Raw genomic sequence first — 17,622 nt, forward strand, 5'->3', positions numbered from 1 at the left:
TGTCTGTAGGTCTCTGTTTTATTTCTCACTTCTTGTATATGAACCCAGGCTAGAACTGACAGCTTAAAGATCAACTTGCTATTTCATCTAACATTATTTGCCTAGCATTGCAAGCAAAGGTAAGTTTTCTACAACACAAGTTGGTCTGGACATCGTCGAGAATAAAGGAAGCACTTCTAAGGGTTTTGTTCAGTTCACATTTCCACTTCAGTCATTTTGAACCATTAAGGTTTTATAACACTGAATCTCTATATCTTTATCTGCAAAGTCAAAGTAATATTCGGAACCACCATTTCAAACACAAACATGAGATGCTAAGAATATGGGATTGTCTCTTTATCCTTCTCCCTGGTGCTTTTGTAATCTTATGAGAAATTTGTGGCGTATTTTTGGGTATTCACACTTCCTGATTGTGCCAATGGCTTCAGACTCTTCCAGTTCCAGGGAGATGATATTTATATCTTTAATACATACAAGTCAAAACATGCAACTGCCTTCTCAACTCCCTCAGAGCTTTCACAGGTTTATAGGCAAAAAGGTCATCTGCCTTAGGCAAAGGAACCTGCCAAGCACTCTCCTCTTAAACCTTCCGTGTTCTTTTATGGACATCCTGTTGTCATCTGGTGCTGCCTTTCTAGATGGGAAATCCTTCCTGGAGTATCCCAGAAATTGTTAAAAACACTTTTCTTCCTCATGCATGTGCAAACCTCGCTGCACTCCAGCCTGGTGTGGAACTACAAAACTGTGAATAGCCCAGCACCATAAAGCTTTGAACCCTGTTACAGGTCGAAAAGTGTGTCTATCCCTTTCCTGAAATTTCCAGCTAGTAGCTGGGTTGCCAGAATACCACAGCCTGTACTGAGATCCCATCTTGTTGCAGAAAGCCTGAGCAAAAGTATGCAGCAATTAATCTGATTCTGGTCAGACAGGACTTGGGTCATCCATGTCCTACAACGTAAGTCAGGGATAACAGCAATTTTTGTGAACAAAAATTGTAGAGATGACATTGTAGGGTTTTTTGGACTTGTTTTATTTTATGTATGCTAGTGAAAGAAAATGTTGTCTTTCTAATGTGGCATTGGAAATGATGGCATCGAACACTAGCTGCTGCTGACACCTGCAAGCAACCTCATAGAGATACTGTGCTGGGCCTTACTTAGCCTTCGAATTTAGAGACACCATTGAGTCAAAACCTCCAGTGAGACAATGTTTGGTTTGTGTCTTCTGTCTTTTTGAAACAGTGCAGCAGATGAGTGGTCACTTGTCTGGGTCCTTGCAGCAGGCCTGCTGCTGTCTGAGGATTGATGTGTATTTAGATTTTCTGTGGAGGTTGTGTTTTCCTTTAGATACATTAGCTGTGATGATGATACATAAGAAGTAAGGAAGTCTGTGCTTGGATCCTGAGCCACTGTTGAGAGTGTCTGCCTCCTGTGCTGAGGTTCACAGTGCTGGCCACCTGCAGGGCTACGGATCTTCTGCCTGGGTCTGGGAGCGAGAGGAGCGGCGGCAGAGGCACCTCCATCAGATTCGAAGGAAGCTTCCCTTGCTCTAACAGCCACAGCTCAGGGAATGTCGCAATTCGGGCACAGAACTGCTGGACTAATCCATTTTTTCCTTTCCTTTCCTTTTAGAGAGACCATCTTTTGTGAAGAGACCCAGTAATTTGGCTGTAACTGTGGATGATAGCGCGGAGTTTAAGTGTGAGGCAAGAGGTGACCCAGTCCCTACAGTAAGATGGAGGAAAGATGATGGGGAATTACCAAAAGCAAGGTGCGGTACATGGAGTTCCCTTTTTTATGATATCTAGCTTGGTATATGATGCAGCTATTCAACATTTGACAGCTAGCATTTCTTTTTCTTGAATGGAGAAGGCCTGGCTGATCTGATAAGACCTTTCTAATTACCATTGAGCTCTATTTGAAGTTATATATTATTGAATTTATAATTTATATTGAAACTTAAGAACGGCTTGTTCTCAAGCTGTTGTTGTGACAACACATGACAAATACAACAAAAAATAAGTTCAGTCAGTAATATCTGATACAGATTAATTCTTCACCTGAAGAGTCTTTTGTAATTACTAAACGTTTTGGAGACTGTGTAACAACTAGTAAATTAGATTACAACGTCAAGAAGTAGATATCAGAATGGCAATTGATATAAAATGTAGTCTGGTAATGTAGAAAGCTACCTTGGTTATACATGTTTTTGTTACTAAGTTTACAGTTAACTTTTTTTTTCTGTCACTGCTCTAATTCAGGCCAAAAAATAAAACACCTTATTAAAAAGCAATACATTATGTGATAGAATATTTATTTATTTATTTATTTACTTTGAATTCCCAATCATCAGTTAAAAACCTATTAGGGGAGGGGATTGAAAGAAGAAACCCTGTAACAGTTGGCTCCGGTCATCCAAATCCAGCTTCCCGTTAATCTAGTCTATAGCTTTAATCAAAACTATAGCATTTTTAAGAGAAAAATCTACTTCTCATAAAGAGAAACACATTGACTACATTATACAAAGAAGAGAAAAGAGGTGATGAAAGGAGAGGAAATGGTAAAAGGCCACATTGTTCTTTAAAAAAATTATTGAATGAATTGAATTGAATCTTGACTTTCAAGCAATTCTCATCTTCTTGAGAACAATATTCTCTTTTCAACCATATTAAAAAAAAATCATTCAGATAGAAGAATTATAGGGAGAATAATAACTATTATTACATTTACTAGTTAAGAGTTCTAACAATTAAAATGTTCTGCGTCAGAGCTTTACGATTGTATTACGCCAGTGAAATTCTACTGACATCAGTAGAACTGACTCACATTGCAAATGAAATCAGAATAAGGTTTTCAAATATTTAGATATATTTTGCTTTTAAAACTTTATTTTTACATTATCAATTTATAAGGATTTATACATATTTTTTTTCTATGAGAAATGTAGGAATAAAAATATTTGAGAGCAAACCCACCATATTTTTACCCTTTACAGAAATTGTACAAAGTTCTATTATTCCTATTCATTGTTTATTACTATGTATATTTAAAGATACGAAATCCGTGATGATCATACCTTGAAAATCCGGAAAGTTATGGCAGGAGACATGGGCTCATATACTTGTGTTGCAGAAAATATGGTTGGAAAAGCTGAAGCATCAGCAACTCTAACAGTCCAAGGTAAGAATGTTTCTTTACGTAGTACTCTAACCTAGAATAAAGTTGATTTTTTTTCACGGCAACCTTATAGAGTTGCTATATGCAGACTAGTTGAGTCTATACACAACTAGTAGATTTTCTACTTATGCAGGAACTCTATGCTGTGTTAAAAAAAAAAAGCAAAAATATAAGTTTGGTTTGAGTTGTATTCTTAAGAAATTGAAGCACTTCAGATGTCAGGTTTTTTGTAAGCAGTCTTCACAGTACTGGGATGGGGAACTGAATATGTTTTGAACTTCAGTATGATCAGAATCATGTCACTTACAATCTTTGTATCTAAAACCCTAACAGAAAAAAGAAAACCAGTGTTACCAAACTGCAATGTTTTAACTTGAAAAGAGTTGTAAGCTCAAGAATCTGCCAATTTTTTTCAATTAAATACAGTAAAGAAGCAGTGAATGATAAATCTGTTTGTGTATCTTTTAATACACTAACCCAGGCCACTGGAATTCTTGTTGCTTTTTCATTATAAAAGCATAACGTAGCACTACTGTTTCTTTCTAAGATAAAAATTCGGTGGAACTCAGTGAACTAAAATATATAAAAATCCTTCATTGCGTTTATATACACAATCCAGATGTTCACTATTCAGATAATCCCTCTCTTCCTTTCCTGGCTAGCAGACAGGCGATGATGTCATCCTGATGCTTTTTTCTAAACACTGATGGTCCTTCTGTCCTTTTCTCTGTTCAGTGGGAATTGGTCATTATGGAGTTCTGGGGAAGTATAGGCTTAAAAGTATTTTATTTGGTAACAGGCCTCTATTTTGACACATTTACTGTAACAGGAAAGGTCTTGTCCTTACCCTGCTCTCCTTCTTCCACCAGAAACATTTGGTGTCCCTAACATCTGTAGCTGTTAGGAAAATAGGAATTCTTTTGTTGAAGCTCTCATAAAACCAAGAATTTTGAGATGTTCTGTTTTGTTAGGCATCATGATGTTTATACATCAAAACTGATACCTTATGTTTGCAAAATAACCAGCTCTTATGCTCAGTGTTTTAGAATAAAATATTAACACCTAAGCAGTAAGCACAGTTTATTCCAAAGAAAAAAATTGAATTATTTTTTAAATGGTAATTTGTTCTGAAGATCATGTCTTATATCAAGTGTTAATCTTCTAAAATGTTAGTATTAAGAAAATTGGCTTTATGACTGGTTGAGCAGTTACATTTCTGGAAATAAGCTATTGGTAGCCCTAATCCTTTGTAATGCTATTCAAAATAATAAGCAAACATGTTCTTGTAACCCATTTAGGTTAACAGTGCTTCTTAGATATAAAATGACATAAGTGTGTAGATGTTAGCGATCTAGAGTGAGATCTTTTGAATTTTGATAATAAAATGGTACTTTTAAGGAATGTGATCATAACCTAAGTCTTGATTCAGCAAGATTCTTATTTAAGTAGTTGTATTACACAGTAGATATTTACATTGTAACAGCTTTGCTCTGCGGATATTGTTATGGGATAATTTGTTTCCCAGTGTGAATGGATTACCTCCTGAGCTGTTTGTACTAATGTCTTCGTAAAAGGGATTGATGTGAGAAACTGTAATGTGTAAGGCCAATTTGTAGTTGGTAATGTAGTAAATTATGATCAAAATCGATTTAGTAGAGTATGCAGCAGACCTAGTTTTATAGGGGGGGGGGAAGACTTCTCTAGAAAGCATGCATTTTCCATTCAGATTTTTTTCACTTTTTTCCTTCTTTTTCCTGCTTCTCCTCTTCTTCCCTCCTCCCCCCTCCTCTTCCCACTTGTTTAAGCCACTTTTTTTTTCCTAAAGGGTCAGCTTTTTGACTATGCTCCATCTAGAGAGGCAGATTTGATCTTTTTTCAGCGCTAAGATGACATTGATCTGACTGTTCGTGGACACACAGGTCTTTGAGGAGAATTTTTTTTTCAGGAGTAGTATTTTTTCTGGGTAATTAAAGGGATGGAAATGACAAGTCTCTTCTGCACTTTTGTTAATTGTCACGTGATGAGTTGACTGTAGGGATTAATAAATGTGTGTTCTGCTATGCCAAATAGAGTTATTTCTGTTACATCTTCGTAAACAGGGGGCTGCGTTACGAATCATGGCTTCAGAAGTTACACCTGCCACTGTGTAGACTTGTTATATTCAGCAAAGGACAAAGAGGGCATTTTGCTTGGTTTTGGGTTTCTCTGCGTTTTGGGTTTTCTTGTGGGGGGTTGTTTTGGGTTTTTTGCCCCTCAGTATCTCAGCGATAGGCTGTGGTGTTTTCCTGCCAGACTATACTCCAAGAAGGAATATGAGAGTTGTTAATGGTAACCCCAGAAGATGCGTGTCTGTGTTAGGAAAGGGGCAGTCATCGTCTGTGAAGTGTCTGTACAGTGGAACTGCTGCGCTGAAGAAACATGGCACACAGCAGAAAGGGCTGTAAGCAGGGCTCATCGGGACACTGCTCGGGCCTTAGGGTTGGTAGCACTGCTAAGAAGAGGACTTATCCTCTTCTATACTCATCGTTTTTCAGGCCTCAAGCACTGTGGTTGACCTGTGTATGTTCTGCACTATATACAGGGTTATCTAGGGTATTAAAAGGTGGAGTGTGCAACACCGGGGCTAATTGAGATACCTAGGTGTCAGGGATGTGTTGATGAAACGTGGCGAATAGCTAACCTGGGGTCTCAGCAGAGAGCTGCCCTGGATCTGGCAGTATTGTTACCTCCAGGTCAGCTCTGACCCTACTTGATCTATCAGACCTTGGAGTGCATCGTGCGTGCCCTGCAGTGATCCCTGTCTCAGGAAAACAGCACAGCGCTGCCTCTGAGCTAGGCGAATTGGCCCCATCTGTGTCCGTAGACTAGGAACTGTCAACTCATATAGTTCCATTATATATAACAGGATGCTAACTGTAGAAAATACAAAAGAGGGGAGGGAATATCAATTCCATTTTAATGTTCTTCCTGCTCATGGCACTGGCATCACAGAATCTGATTATTGGAATAGCTATTTTCCTTTATACAGACTCCTAACTTTGGGCATTATAAGTGTTTCCGACATGAAGTACACATGCTGTATTTTTATTGCAATTTCAGTTATATTCTTAAACCAAATTTGGAGTTCTGTATTGGCATAGAAGTTTGAACTCTTTACTTAGTCTTTTACTATGGCAGCTTAAAAGCTGCATCCTTGAAACTGTTTGTCAAGTTATCTTTTCTCCTTGGAAAATGAAACAGTTAAGAAAATGTAATCCTGCTGTCATTTGCATTTTCCTAAAATTGGAGTGTCTCAGTCCACTGTTTTCATTTTGCAGCAATGTGTAGTGCATATGTAAGGCTTCCAGAGACATTGCTAGATACATGTGGAAGCATTTCATTCAGGAGATGATTAATTATTAAATAAATACCTCAGTCAATACCAACTGCCAGGAAGCAGCCCAGAGTACAATACATTATATTTTACCAATACATTATATTTTACCAAGTAGCTGATGTGCTCCAGAAAAGAGAAACAATGGCCAAAAGTGCATCTCTGGAACCAGTGGCTTTCTCTCTTGCTTTAGCACTAAGCAACTTGGATATATTTATTGTGTATGTATTTAATATATATGCAAGATGCTTTTCATGTTTCTGTGGAGATTTCTATTACGTGATTTGCTTGGTTTTATGCCTTGAAGTAGGACCGTAGAAATTATAATATTATGTATTTCATTATTATATATGTAATTGAAGCCCATGTTCCTAAGACACACAAAATTGCCAACAATGTATGCCGCAGAACTTCAGTTCTAAAAGAGAATTATTTACCATTAATGCAAAGAAGTAGGGCTTCTTCAAGAATAGAAGTAGAAGTAGGGCTTCTTCAAGAATCTGCAAATGTCACATTTAATCAATTTTAAGTAAATCTAACAACCAAAGGTTTTACATGTTTTCCCCTATACTTCCATTTGCTTCACTCCCATTTGCAGTACTTAATTAGGCTTTTTAAACATCTTTTATAATAACTTTTTATTTATTTTATTTTTATTAATTATAAAAATTAACAAACTTTTATAAGTTTATCATGTATGCTGAAACAAGCTTTACTCTCTGATACAAGCAGAAGTTATGGCTCCAGTGGAAGTCCTACTATGCAGTTGGCCAAGAACCATTATAGCAATGACAGTGTAGTTGCTACTCAGCAGGATTTAAAAGAGAAACAGGTCAAATAGGTCAGTTGACTTGAGGACTTCACAAGAATAATACCAACACTGGCTGTTGCTGACTGTCGATCAGTCACCAGCAGGTTGGTAGTGAACAACAATCCTCCAACTTTGAGTTCTTCTTAACTCTTCTTCCTCAAGCAGTGGCTCTGGAGGAGCTCTCAATACCTGTTACAGTGCCCTGCCTAATATGCACCTAAACATGCAGCAGCAGTGAATGAGCTGTAAAACGTAAATTTTGCCATTCAAAGGCACTGAACACATTCAGTGTTATCAGTTTGGCAGGAAAAAAGAAGAATTCCTAGGGAAATTACACTGGCCAATTCATATTTTACAGTGGTGATCTTTGATATCAAGGTTTTTTAGCTTATGATGTCATTAATTTTAGGGTTAACAGAGCTTGTCTGCAAGGTGGAGAGAGAGCAGAACTTTTGATAAGTGACTTCTGGCTGTGATTTTGCTTTACTAGTCAACTGACAAGGAATTTTAATCTGAAAAGGTGGCACATGCTTCAGGTCTGGAATTTCCTCCTCCTTCCACCCCCTCTTTGTACAAAGTAGCTTCAAGGCACGACATAAAAGACATCTATTTGATAAGGCTTCTGGGTAGGGCTGAGAATACCACCCGGAATGAAGAGGAATAGGATTTGCTCTTTCATCTGTCAGATACCATATAAATGTTTCCACTGTGTCAGGCCGCTGGTACACATTATGAGTTGGCTGTAAATGTAATTGCTTTATAGGCGTCTGAGCTACCTACGTTAAAATCACAAAGACAAAATTCAGATTCTTATGGGATTACAGAAATGCTATTGAGGTATATGGTGGTTATTGTGTGTTGCAGTGAACACCTCACAGTATCATGGGTGAATTTAAGCACTTGAATTTTAAAACTAGGATTTGGATTTAAATCTGAACTTGTCTACATGGTCTCTCTTTAAGTCAGTGTTTCTCCTTTTGAAAGAACTAATTTTAGGCCATATTCTGTCTTCAGTCACCATGAAAGAGGAAGGAAGAATAGTGATTGTCCTATGAATTTCAGGATTTTTTTAATTAATAAACTTTTGGCAGGTTGAATGAAGGAAACCATCTCTTGTGATTTGTATAGCTTAAAGAGACAGCTCTTTCCCCCTTAATGACTGCTGTAAACTATGACAGCACTTCAGATTTCTATCAAGGATCTGAGGAGTTTGACCGCCACCCATTTCTGGTGAAAGAATATAAATCTTGAAAGTTAATCAGAAGGAACTGAGGAAACTATCTGAAGATTAGATTAGTGCCCTGAAGGTGCTTGTTCTACTGATGCAAGTGATGAACACTAAGATTCCTGAAACATTTCTAAAATACAGGTGAAAGAATGAATCAGTAAATATTTTAGTGAAATTTAAAAAAAAAAAAGTAATTTATAGTTGCTTCAAATCCATGTAACATATTTTAATAAATAACTGCTTCTATGTTTTTTTAAGTTTTTAAATTGAGTTTTATTTTTTTACATAGAGTCTCACAACAGTGACAGCAATTGCTTACAGGGAAATAACACTTTAAAACTTTCGAGATTCCTTCCTGCAATTTAGTACTTTGAAACAAGGACTTGAGACAGATGTTTCTGAGCAAATAGAACAAAAGGGGTCCACATAATTTGGAGAAACATTACTACAAAAATAAGTTGAAGCTAGAGACTTTCTCCTGCTGAAAGGGTTTTGTTTACTGTAAAGTTCTTAAAAATTCTACCTTTTAATCACTCGCTGCAGAGAATTGAAAAAAGTAGATTTGTGTAGCATATTTCAGCACTCAATTAAAAAGTAGCAAAGAAAATCTGAAGACTGTTTTCTAGTGCCTGCAATTTCCTAAATCCCATGGCTAGGGAAAATCAATTGGCTTTGTATCAGGCTTCACTGTTGCAGACTTTATTTTGTGACGCTGTTCTGAAGATAACATTTCAATAATTCTATCTTTGGAATAGACAAAATAGAATTTTACTACAAGTTGTTGAGTTTGCAGATTTTTGGTTTTATGTATAAAATTAAATAGAGTGCAAGGAATAATACTTTTCATTGGTTGTTCATTAAACAGTACTTCTGCTATATGTTCATTCTGAAATAAACTTAGGCTTTATTAAATTATGCTAGACATCCATAAAAAGGTAATACACACTTTATTTTTGCCTTGTTTATATCCTGTAAGTAATTTTCATAAGGACTATACAGTGATTATAGTGCACTCTCTTATTTCTCTTAGTTTATATGCATCATTAAAATCAGTCATCTCTGAATTGGTTCTTGACAAAAAAAATGCTGACTTATAATAACAGTGCATTCAAACATTATTTTGATAAGCTGTTTTGAGTACCGTTTGTTACTATGAATTATGTTTTGTTTGAACACTAAAATATTTTATTGTTAGGTGCTGAATAACACTCAAGAACTGGTAATAAAGTATCTTCCAGTCTTTATACACAAACTAGATCACCTAGTAGGCTCGGTATCAGAATCTCCAGTGCAAGAAAAAAACAGCTTCTTCAGATTAAACTGCTAAATAACAAGAATGCTCACGTTATTTTCTGCAGGAAGTATCTGCATGCCCCACTTGCCCCTATGACCACACATTAATTCCTGAAGTTTGGGGTGAATTTTTTTTCCATTTTAGTATGCAATAGGATGAGAGGATTGAGAAATAAAAACCCCATAGCTGTCTGGATGGACATCAGGTTGCTTGTCTTGTTCTCCTAAATGTCCTATGCTCTCTAAACACAGCATTGAAGGGGATTCTCTTCTCTTTGCATTTTTCAAGGGCATAATGAGAGCCCACTTAGGACTTGCATCCCCTCAAAGTAAACAGCCGTGCTCTCTTTTGACACAGTTAAGGTAGCACATTGATACTTGGGTCTCAGTACAGAGGAAGAAGTCACCTGAGAGTTCTGCTGTGGTCTAGTCTTCCACCAGCAAGGTCTGATGGCCTTTTCTGTACCTCTTCCTTCAGAGTTCTTGGGTGCTCAGATCTTGTCAGATTTTTTCCCATGAAGAGCGTAACTAACATAACTAAAGACTAAACCTCAAAACATGTTTGCTAATGTCCCTAGACCATCACAGCTGCGGCAACACTTTTGTTTCGGACTACTAGCAATTTTTTATAGCGTTATCGACTTTTGGCAGAGGTGAACCACTGCTTCACTGCATGAAAATCAGGCTGAGTGTTCCTGAATTTTTAATTTTATTTTATTTTTGCACATTGTGTTTATTTCCTTAAGCAACTTGTTCCCTTTTCTACCTCCATCACAGTAAAAATTCCCAGTATAAATCCCTCTTGTATAGAATTCTTATATATTGTATTTTTGTTACCTATAATTAAAATTTGTTAATATGTCACAGTTACCTTCCCATTAACATTATTAAAAAGTAAGTTCGGGTATGAGTGTCCCATACGTAGACTTGGGTTGTCTTTATGGTGGGGGGTGTGGTGTCCCCATAAAAAGAAATCCAGCTTTCTTTTGAAATAGTATCTGTTTCAGTTGACAGTATTCCTTACTGAGTATTGCATGCCCAAAATAACATTTTTTTAATGATCAAAAGTTACTGCACTGTAGAGATTTATCATCCTTCCATTCTTAGTGTGTGTTTGGTATCCATTGATCATGGGGCTTTGGCCACTTTTCACAAATAGCTTTAACTTATTATAAGAAGGTTGCTATGGATTTCGAGTACTTCTTTCCAAGATGAAAACTGTGCTATCATAAACAGCTGGGAAAAAAATCCCACTCTATTTCCTTTTCAGCTATACTATCTTTTACTGTAAGTCAAAAAATGCAGTAGGAAGCTCCTAAGAATTCTTCAAATAGTATTCAGCTATCATAATCTTTTTGTACTTCTGCACAGCTTATGTAAAATACATCTATCTTTTTTCACTCTTTTAAAAGGCTTTAGTATAAATATTTGTAGCCACGAGTACTTAGATTGCAGCAGTGCCCAAAATTACCTCAGTTCTTTTTAAACACAGGGGAAGACAACTCTTCTCCGAAAAGAGAAGCCTGGGAAACAGGACTCCACAGTTTACTGCATTACTGTAGTTTTTAAATAGATGGAATTAGACTTGTCCTAAGTGTGCTCTCTAAATTGTATTTGGTTTATGGGATGGTTTAGGAGGACCCTCCTAAACCTATATTTGGTTTATAGGATGATTTAGGAAGGGGGAGGGGAGACCAGGAGAGGAACTTCTGGAAGACCTTAAATCCCTCTCTCCCTCTCTCTGTATTCTAACCCCTATATTTCAGATTTCTCTTGTCACCTCAAGGCAATTGCTACAGGATTTATAAACGTTTTAAACTGCATACTACATGTATTAACCTGAGAAGTGCTGCCTTTTAAAACCACACTGCAAAGTCTATTTCCACATTTTTTATTTTTATCGTAGAAATCTTCATTGACTCCCCTAGAAGGAGAGATTATGAACTTTCTTATTCTGTAGCTAGTATCAGCAAAATCAGTTGCAAATCAAAAAATCACATATGAGTACATTTTACACACTGTTCCTACAACTTTTTGCAGTAGGTTCCTCCTCCGCATGCATATACAAACACACACACACACACACACACACACACACACACACACTTGTGTAGCCCTTTTCATCTTGACTTTTTAAATGTTTTAAGGGGAAGATTCATTAGCCTGCTGTGAAGCAGACATTAAGATAATATAGTTCCACGACTGAGATGCAGCTGAGATAGAGGCAGATTTTACTGCCCAGCCCCATCAATTAGAGTTGAGGAGAGAAACACCTCTCAGCCTAAATTAAATCTCAAAATGGCCAGAAATCCATAAGGAGTCAATGCCATTTGATAGCTCTTGAAAACGGAATAGCACCCAAGCAGGAGGTTTGGTTAATGCACAGATCTTGTGCTGTTTATCAGCAGAGGGTGGAGTTTAAGCCAGCAAAGAGAGTAGAGAGGCTTAGTGACATTTTAATGCTGATAATGAAACCAACAAACTGTTGAAACGAATTGCTTGTTGCTCCTGCCGCAGAGCTGAGAACAGATGCTTGCTGCAGGAGGGAGAATCGTTGATTTTGAATCCATGGCACTTTTAAGCTGATCTTTAAAATGGGTTCTGGAGTTGATGGTGTTGAACTGCCACGCTGTGTGTGTTGTGACGTCCGTGTTCCAAAGCCATATCCTCGCCTGTGTCTCTCCCCGGTATGTGTACCCGCTCTAAATGCACTTGCATTTTCAAGGCTTTATTTGTACTGTCAGCACCAAGGAGCGATACTTGCCTTTTTTCATCGTCAGACCGCTTTCTCCTAGAGCACGTTAGCTCTCCTGAGTACACATGAGCACCTGCCCTTTTTCTCTGGCTACCGAGTCAAGAGGCGTAAGCTAAATCCAGCCTGCTAGGCGCGTGCCCTGTGCTGAAAGTGAGAGAATATATTCTGCCCTGCATGGTCAGAGCGAGTGTCACGGTGACGTGGCTGCCCGGTTTCCAGACGGCAGCTGTCTCGGGGCTGCAGGCTGGGAGCGCAGCGGGGTCAGTGCACAGTGAAACGGGCGGCTGGCAGCCCACCAGCACCCCCAGAGCGGCACTGGGGTGTAGGGCACAGGCTCTAGCCAGCCCGTTTCTGAGCCACTGCCCGGCGTGTGACAAGCCTTCACTATTCAGACAGAAGAGGGAATGTGGGTCAATTGTCAACAAAAAATAAATAAATACAAATAAAAAATAAAACCTCATTGGGAAGTGTGTTAAGGAACACAGCAGCTAATCGATTCTGAGATTTTCCCTTTATTAACTTTTCTGTGCATGAACCTGAAATGTGTTACGGGTTTCTAGGTTTCCACTACTTCTAAAGGTGATCTTACTATCAGAACTATTTTTCCTAATACTCCATCAGCTGCTTTCTTTCTTAATTTCATTCTCATACTTACAGTACCATTACAGAAAACAATTCATCTGTTTCTTTTCCAATCAGTTAGATTTCTATCTTCTTGCCTGTAGTAACTTTGAAGTTTCCATAGTCACTTGTTCCTTTAAACTTAAGAAGTGCTTATCTGACACATCAGCAGCAATCCAAAACAGAATTTTTCCAGTCATCATGAATGTAATAAACCACAATCACTCCCTTGCTGGGGGTTTGGAATTACAAGTCATCACTTTTGATTTGAAACATCAAAAATCTCATGTAAACATTTTGCCTCAACTATATGGCTGTGGCATGCTTGGCGCCAGACTGTTAGACCTTTCCTCAGAAGTTTGTACTGCACTGTATCACACTTCGTGCTCTGGGACTATGTACTGTGAAAGCATTCGTGGTGAGTAAGGGTGTCCCAGTCTGGTCTTACCTGAATGTGAATTTTAGCAGAAATTCTGGGAAAATATGAATTATTTGTATATGTATCTAGACCTCAAGAAGTGACAGCTGAAAATAGAGAGACCAATGAGGATGAAAAGCGATATACCCCAGTTCTTTTATAATGCACCTGGTGTTATTTTCCTGTATTTTTCACAGGTTGAAGCCAGGAGACAGCTGAATGGCAGCATTTATATTTTTTCAGAACAAGAGATTTTGGCCTTTGTTTATTTCTCTGTAGAAAGTGATAATTTCCACAAATGACTGTAGAGAGATGTGCATATCAAGGATATTGGGTGTTTCAGATTGCTTTGATAAGAACAAATAGCCTACAAATCACTAGATAGGAAATGAAACATGGCACATTGTCTTAAACTATCTCCCTTAATAATAGTTTTTGCAAAACACCAACATAAATATCTGGTAGTCATGTTGCAGAAAGGCATTCAATGGTCCTTGTTCAGGTACTTGAAGGTAAAAAGTAGTTAATTAGATTTCAGAGTTTAGCAGGCGTAGCAATGAAACATATTTATGAACAGAAGAGGTTGGCAGCTTTTTAGCTGAGTTTTTGTTTGGAATTAGGGAAGGAATTGGAAAATAAAATTGTTCAGAATGTCTTTATTTCTTTTAAGGAGCGAGCAGTCAGAGTTTGACCAGTTTGCTAAACGTACTCAGACTCTAACATTTGCTCTGCATGTAACGCTAGTACCCAAATTTTCTGTACCCACTCATTTCAGACAGAGGTTATAAACAGTGGGTTTCTCACCCACTCATTTCATACCGAGATTATAAACAGCTGAGTTTCAGCCATTCTGTAGAACTGCAATGCTCCATGACAGATAATGTAGCTATCTCTATACTATCTCTGTTGCTAGCTCTGGAGTTTCTCCTCTCACACGGTCTAGTCTCCACCTGGCCAGCCGCGTCAGAAAAGCCTGCTCCCAAGCTCTGCTGTCTCTTCCAGCACATAGGCTCATGCTTACGTCCCATCTCCTACCAGTTTGTTTCTACAGGCACGTTCAACCTCTGATATTTTTCACTTGAACTGGGATTAATGTATCACAAGATTAATTGAAAGCAATCTAAATTTCATTGTGACTGCCATTTCCTAGATAAGTTATATGGCCAAGGATCTATACAGAAGCTAAAGATTGTATATGAGCTTGATTGTTGTATGTAATTACTGGTCTGAAGGTTGGGATTGTTTCAGTTCTCTGGCGTAGAATTATAGTTTCTTACTTCCTTTATAATAGCCTCTGTGGGTGTCAAGCAGTCCTTGAAGACGTGTAGATTTTTATTTAAATAATCAAACATGAAACACGTTGAGCTTAAATCGAAAGTATTCAGCTTGTGTCAGCTGAATAACAAGATATCTTCTGAGCACTTGGAAGGTATTCATAAATAGTAATAGTCAGAACAATAATTGATGAGTATTTAGTATGCAGAACAAAATACTGTTTAGTAATTAAGTACCACCTTGAATCTCAGGATCTCAAAAGCACCTTATTAGTATAAATGAATGAAAATTTCTATAATTTTAGTCTCTTTGAGGTAGACAATTACTACCACAGCTTTCAAGAATGGGGTACTTGAAGTTTATAGCTTGTCCAATATCAGACTAAGAAACAGGCACAACCCTGTAATATTTCATTCTAAATATGAGGAAACCAATTAGTTACAGAGAAACACTAGATGAGCATTTGTATTCACCTTTGTGAGAAGAATTACAAAATGTGTTATTTAGAGATGTAGGCATTACACACAGCATGTTGAGGTCTCATGTATCTGTGAGGAAGGGCTGAGAGAATGGTGCTTGCACAGCTTAGAGGAGAGGTGGCTTCGGGGGCAACATAACAGCAGCCCCCAATACCTACAGGGAGGTTGTCGGTGAGACGGAGCCAGGCTCGTCACAGTGGTGCATGGTGGGAGGACAAGAGACGATGGGTTTAAGTTGAAACAAGGGAGATCGAGGCTGGAGACGAGGAGAAATTTCTTCACTGGGTAGACAGTGAAGCAGTGGAGCAGGTTGCCCAGAGAGGCTGTGCATTCTCAGTCCTTGGAAGTTTTCAAGACCCAACTGGATCAAGCCCTGTGCAAGCCGGTCTGACCCCCTAGCTGACCCTGCTGGAGCGGGAGGTTGGACTGGAGACCTCCGAGGTTGCTTCCAACCTGATTATCCTATGACCCTACAATACTACATCTGTCAAATACAACAGTTGCTCCGTTAACATCTGGCAACTATACTAGTCTGTAGTTTAAGTCCTAAAACTGCAAATTCCTGCTCCTGTGAGTGGATTTAATGATACCAATAGTCCCAGTGAGGTTGACGGGATTGCTGGCAAGAGTAAGGCATTAAAAGATCACGTCACTAGTCTGGAAACCACTTTTCTTTTGTTTTTTGTTCAGTGACTGGACACGTCTTCCCTGAAAAACCTCACATGTCAAGGAAATTATTTGAAAGGCAAAAATATTATTCCTTTGGTATTTGTGGTTTTACATGCTAACTTCCTGTCTTTACAAACAGGTTATTCCCCCTAATTGCCATGTGAAAAGCCATGATTAGCACAGGGAAAATTAATTTACTTTATAATTGAAAGTGCTGTCAAATAGAAGGTAACATAATAGAGGAAAAACTATTTACTTCTCAGTTTTAGTAACCTTAGATATCAATACGATGTAAATCAAACTAAGAAAGTGGTCTTTGTTGTAGTTGTTGGTATTATTGTTGTTCCTTTAAACCACATGATGTCCCTCTGACAGAACTGTTTAAATTTTTCTATGAAATTTTACCCTTTGCCCTTGCCACAGATTTGCAACCAATGCGATGCCCTGTTTCTACAGGGATTTATTTTCATGTATCAGTATCCCCTCTGTTTTTACAGGTGGGCATTTTCTTGACAGGGTTATTTTTGACCTACAATAACAAAACCGTCTGGTAAAAAGAAAAGTGGAAATTCAGCACTTACAAGTTAATTTAATTTGTAGAAATGTAATTGAGCAATCAAGACAGATTTCTATCTGTTAGAAATTTTCAAGTGAGCTTTCAGTAGAGGGCTTAGGCAGTTTGCATTGCTACCAAGGCGGCTGAACTTTTCTCTTTTTGGCATTACTCGAGTAATGGAGAATTGGTAATTTAGAATTACTTCCTCTGTGCAAGAATTGCATCCCATTAAGTCTCTTATCAGGCTATTTCACGTAGAATATGAGTTGTGTTTTATGGAGAAGCATTTCTAATTCCAGAGCAGGTCAGACTGTAATTGCAAGTTTAGTAGAGAGCTTTTCAGTTAAAAAGGAATGGTTACTGGATAATATACTTACACACAATCAAGAGTAGCTAGGAGCTGAGTCTTGGGGACGAGCATATTTCTCTCAGGAATTCTTGTGTATCATTTCTGGGCCACTCCTCTTACAAATCATAGACTTGCAGATAACATGAGCAGAATAATGCATGCTGATTTTCTCTTTGAGAAATACTGAATCCACACACTTAAAGCAGGCTAACATACATCCAGAATACTTCCTTAAAATTGAAACACAAATATTTGAAAAATGGTAATTTCAACTTCCTCTGTTTGGAATTATTTCCTAAAAAAAAGCCTCTAATAACATAAAACCCAAATTCTCTATATGATCTGGTTTTGGTGCATTCAGTTGCAGCTTCTTGGCTTCAACATGGTGCAAATTCCAATATTATATCTGATTCTCTTTCTGCTTCATTTTCATAATACACCTGGAGTCCTCTGTGTTTATTTGAACAGTAAGACAGTATTCCTCATGCCTAATGAATGTTGGCAGGCTGGATATTATTAGTTTCCTCCATGTGTTTTATCAGAGGATGGTGTATTGCAGGTGCTTACCTACTTGATATGAAAGTATACCCTGCTGAACAATAGCCGTTTTACTCTCAAC

At 37.9% G+C, this 17,622-nt stretch overlaps 1 protein-coding gene across 1 annotated transcript in view; it reads left to right on the plus strand.

Moving 5' to 3' along the window:
• ROBO1 (roundabout guidance receptor 1) overlaps positions 1 to 17,622 on the plus strand; it is a 751,137-nt gene that overhangs the window by 665,143 nt on the left and 68,372 nt on the right. Inside the window, exons 7-8 of the mRNA XM_075516480.1 lie at positions 1,632 to 1,770; positions 3,052 to 3,179. Of these exons, the coding sequence (XP_075372595.1) occupies positions 1,632 to 1,770; positions 3,052 to 3,179 (267 nt within the window). The remainder of the gene's footprint in view (positions 1 to 1,631; positions 1,771 to 3,051; positions 3,180 to 17,622) is intronic.

Source organism: Mycteria americana, chromosome 1, assembly GCF_035582795.1.
Source record: "Mycteria americana isolate JAX WOST 10 ecotype Jacksonville Zoo and Gardens chromosome 1, USCA_MyAme_1.0, whole genome shotgun sequence".
NCBI lineage: Eukaryota > Metazoa > Chordata > Aves > Ciconiiformes > Ciconiidae > Mycteria > Mycteria americana.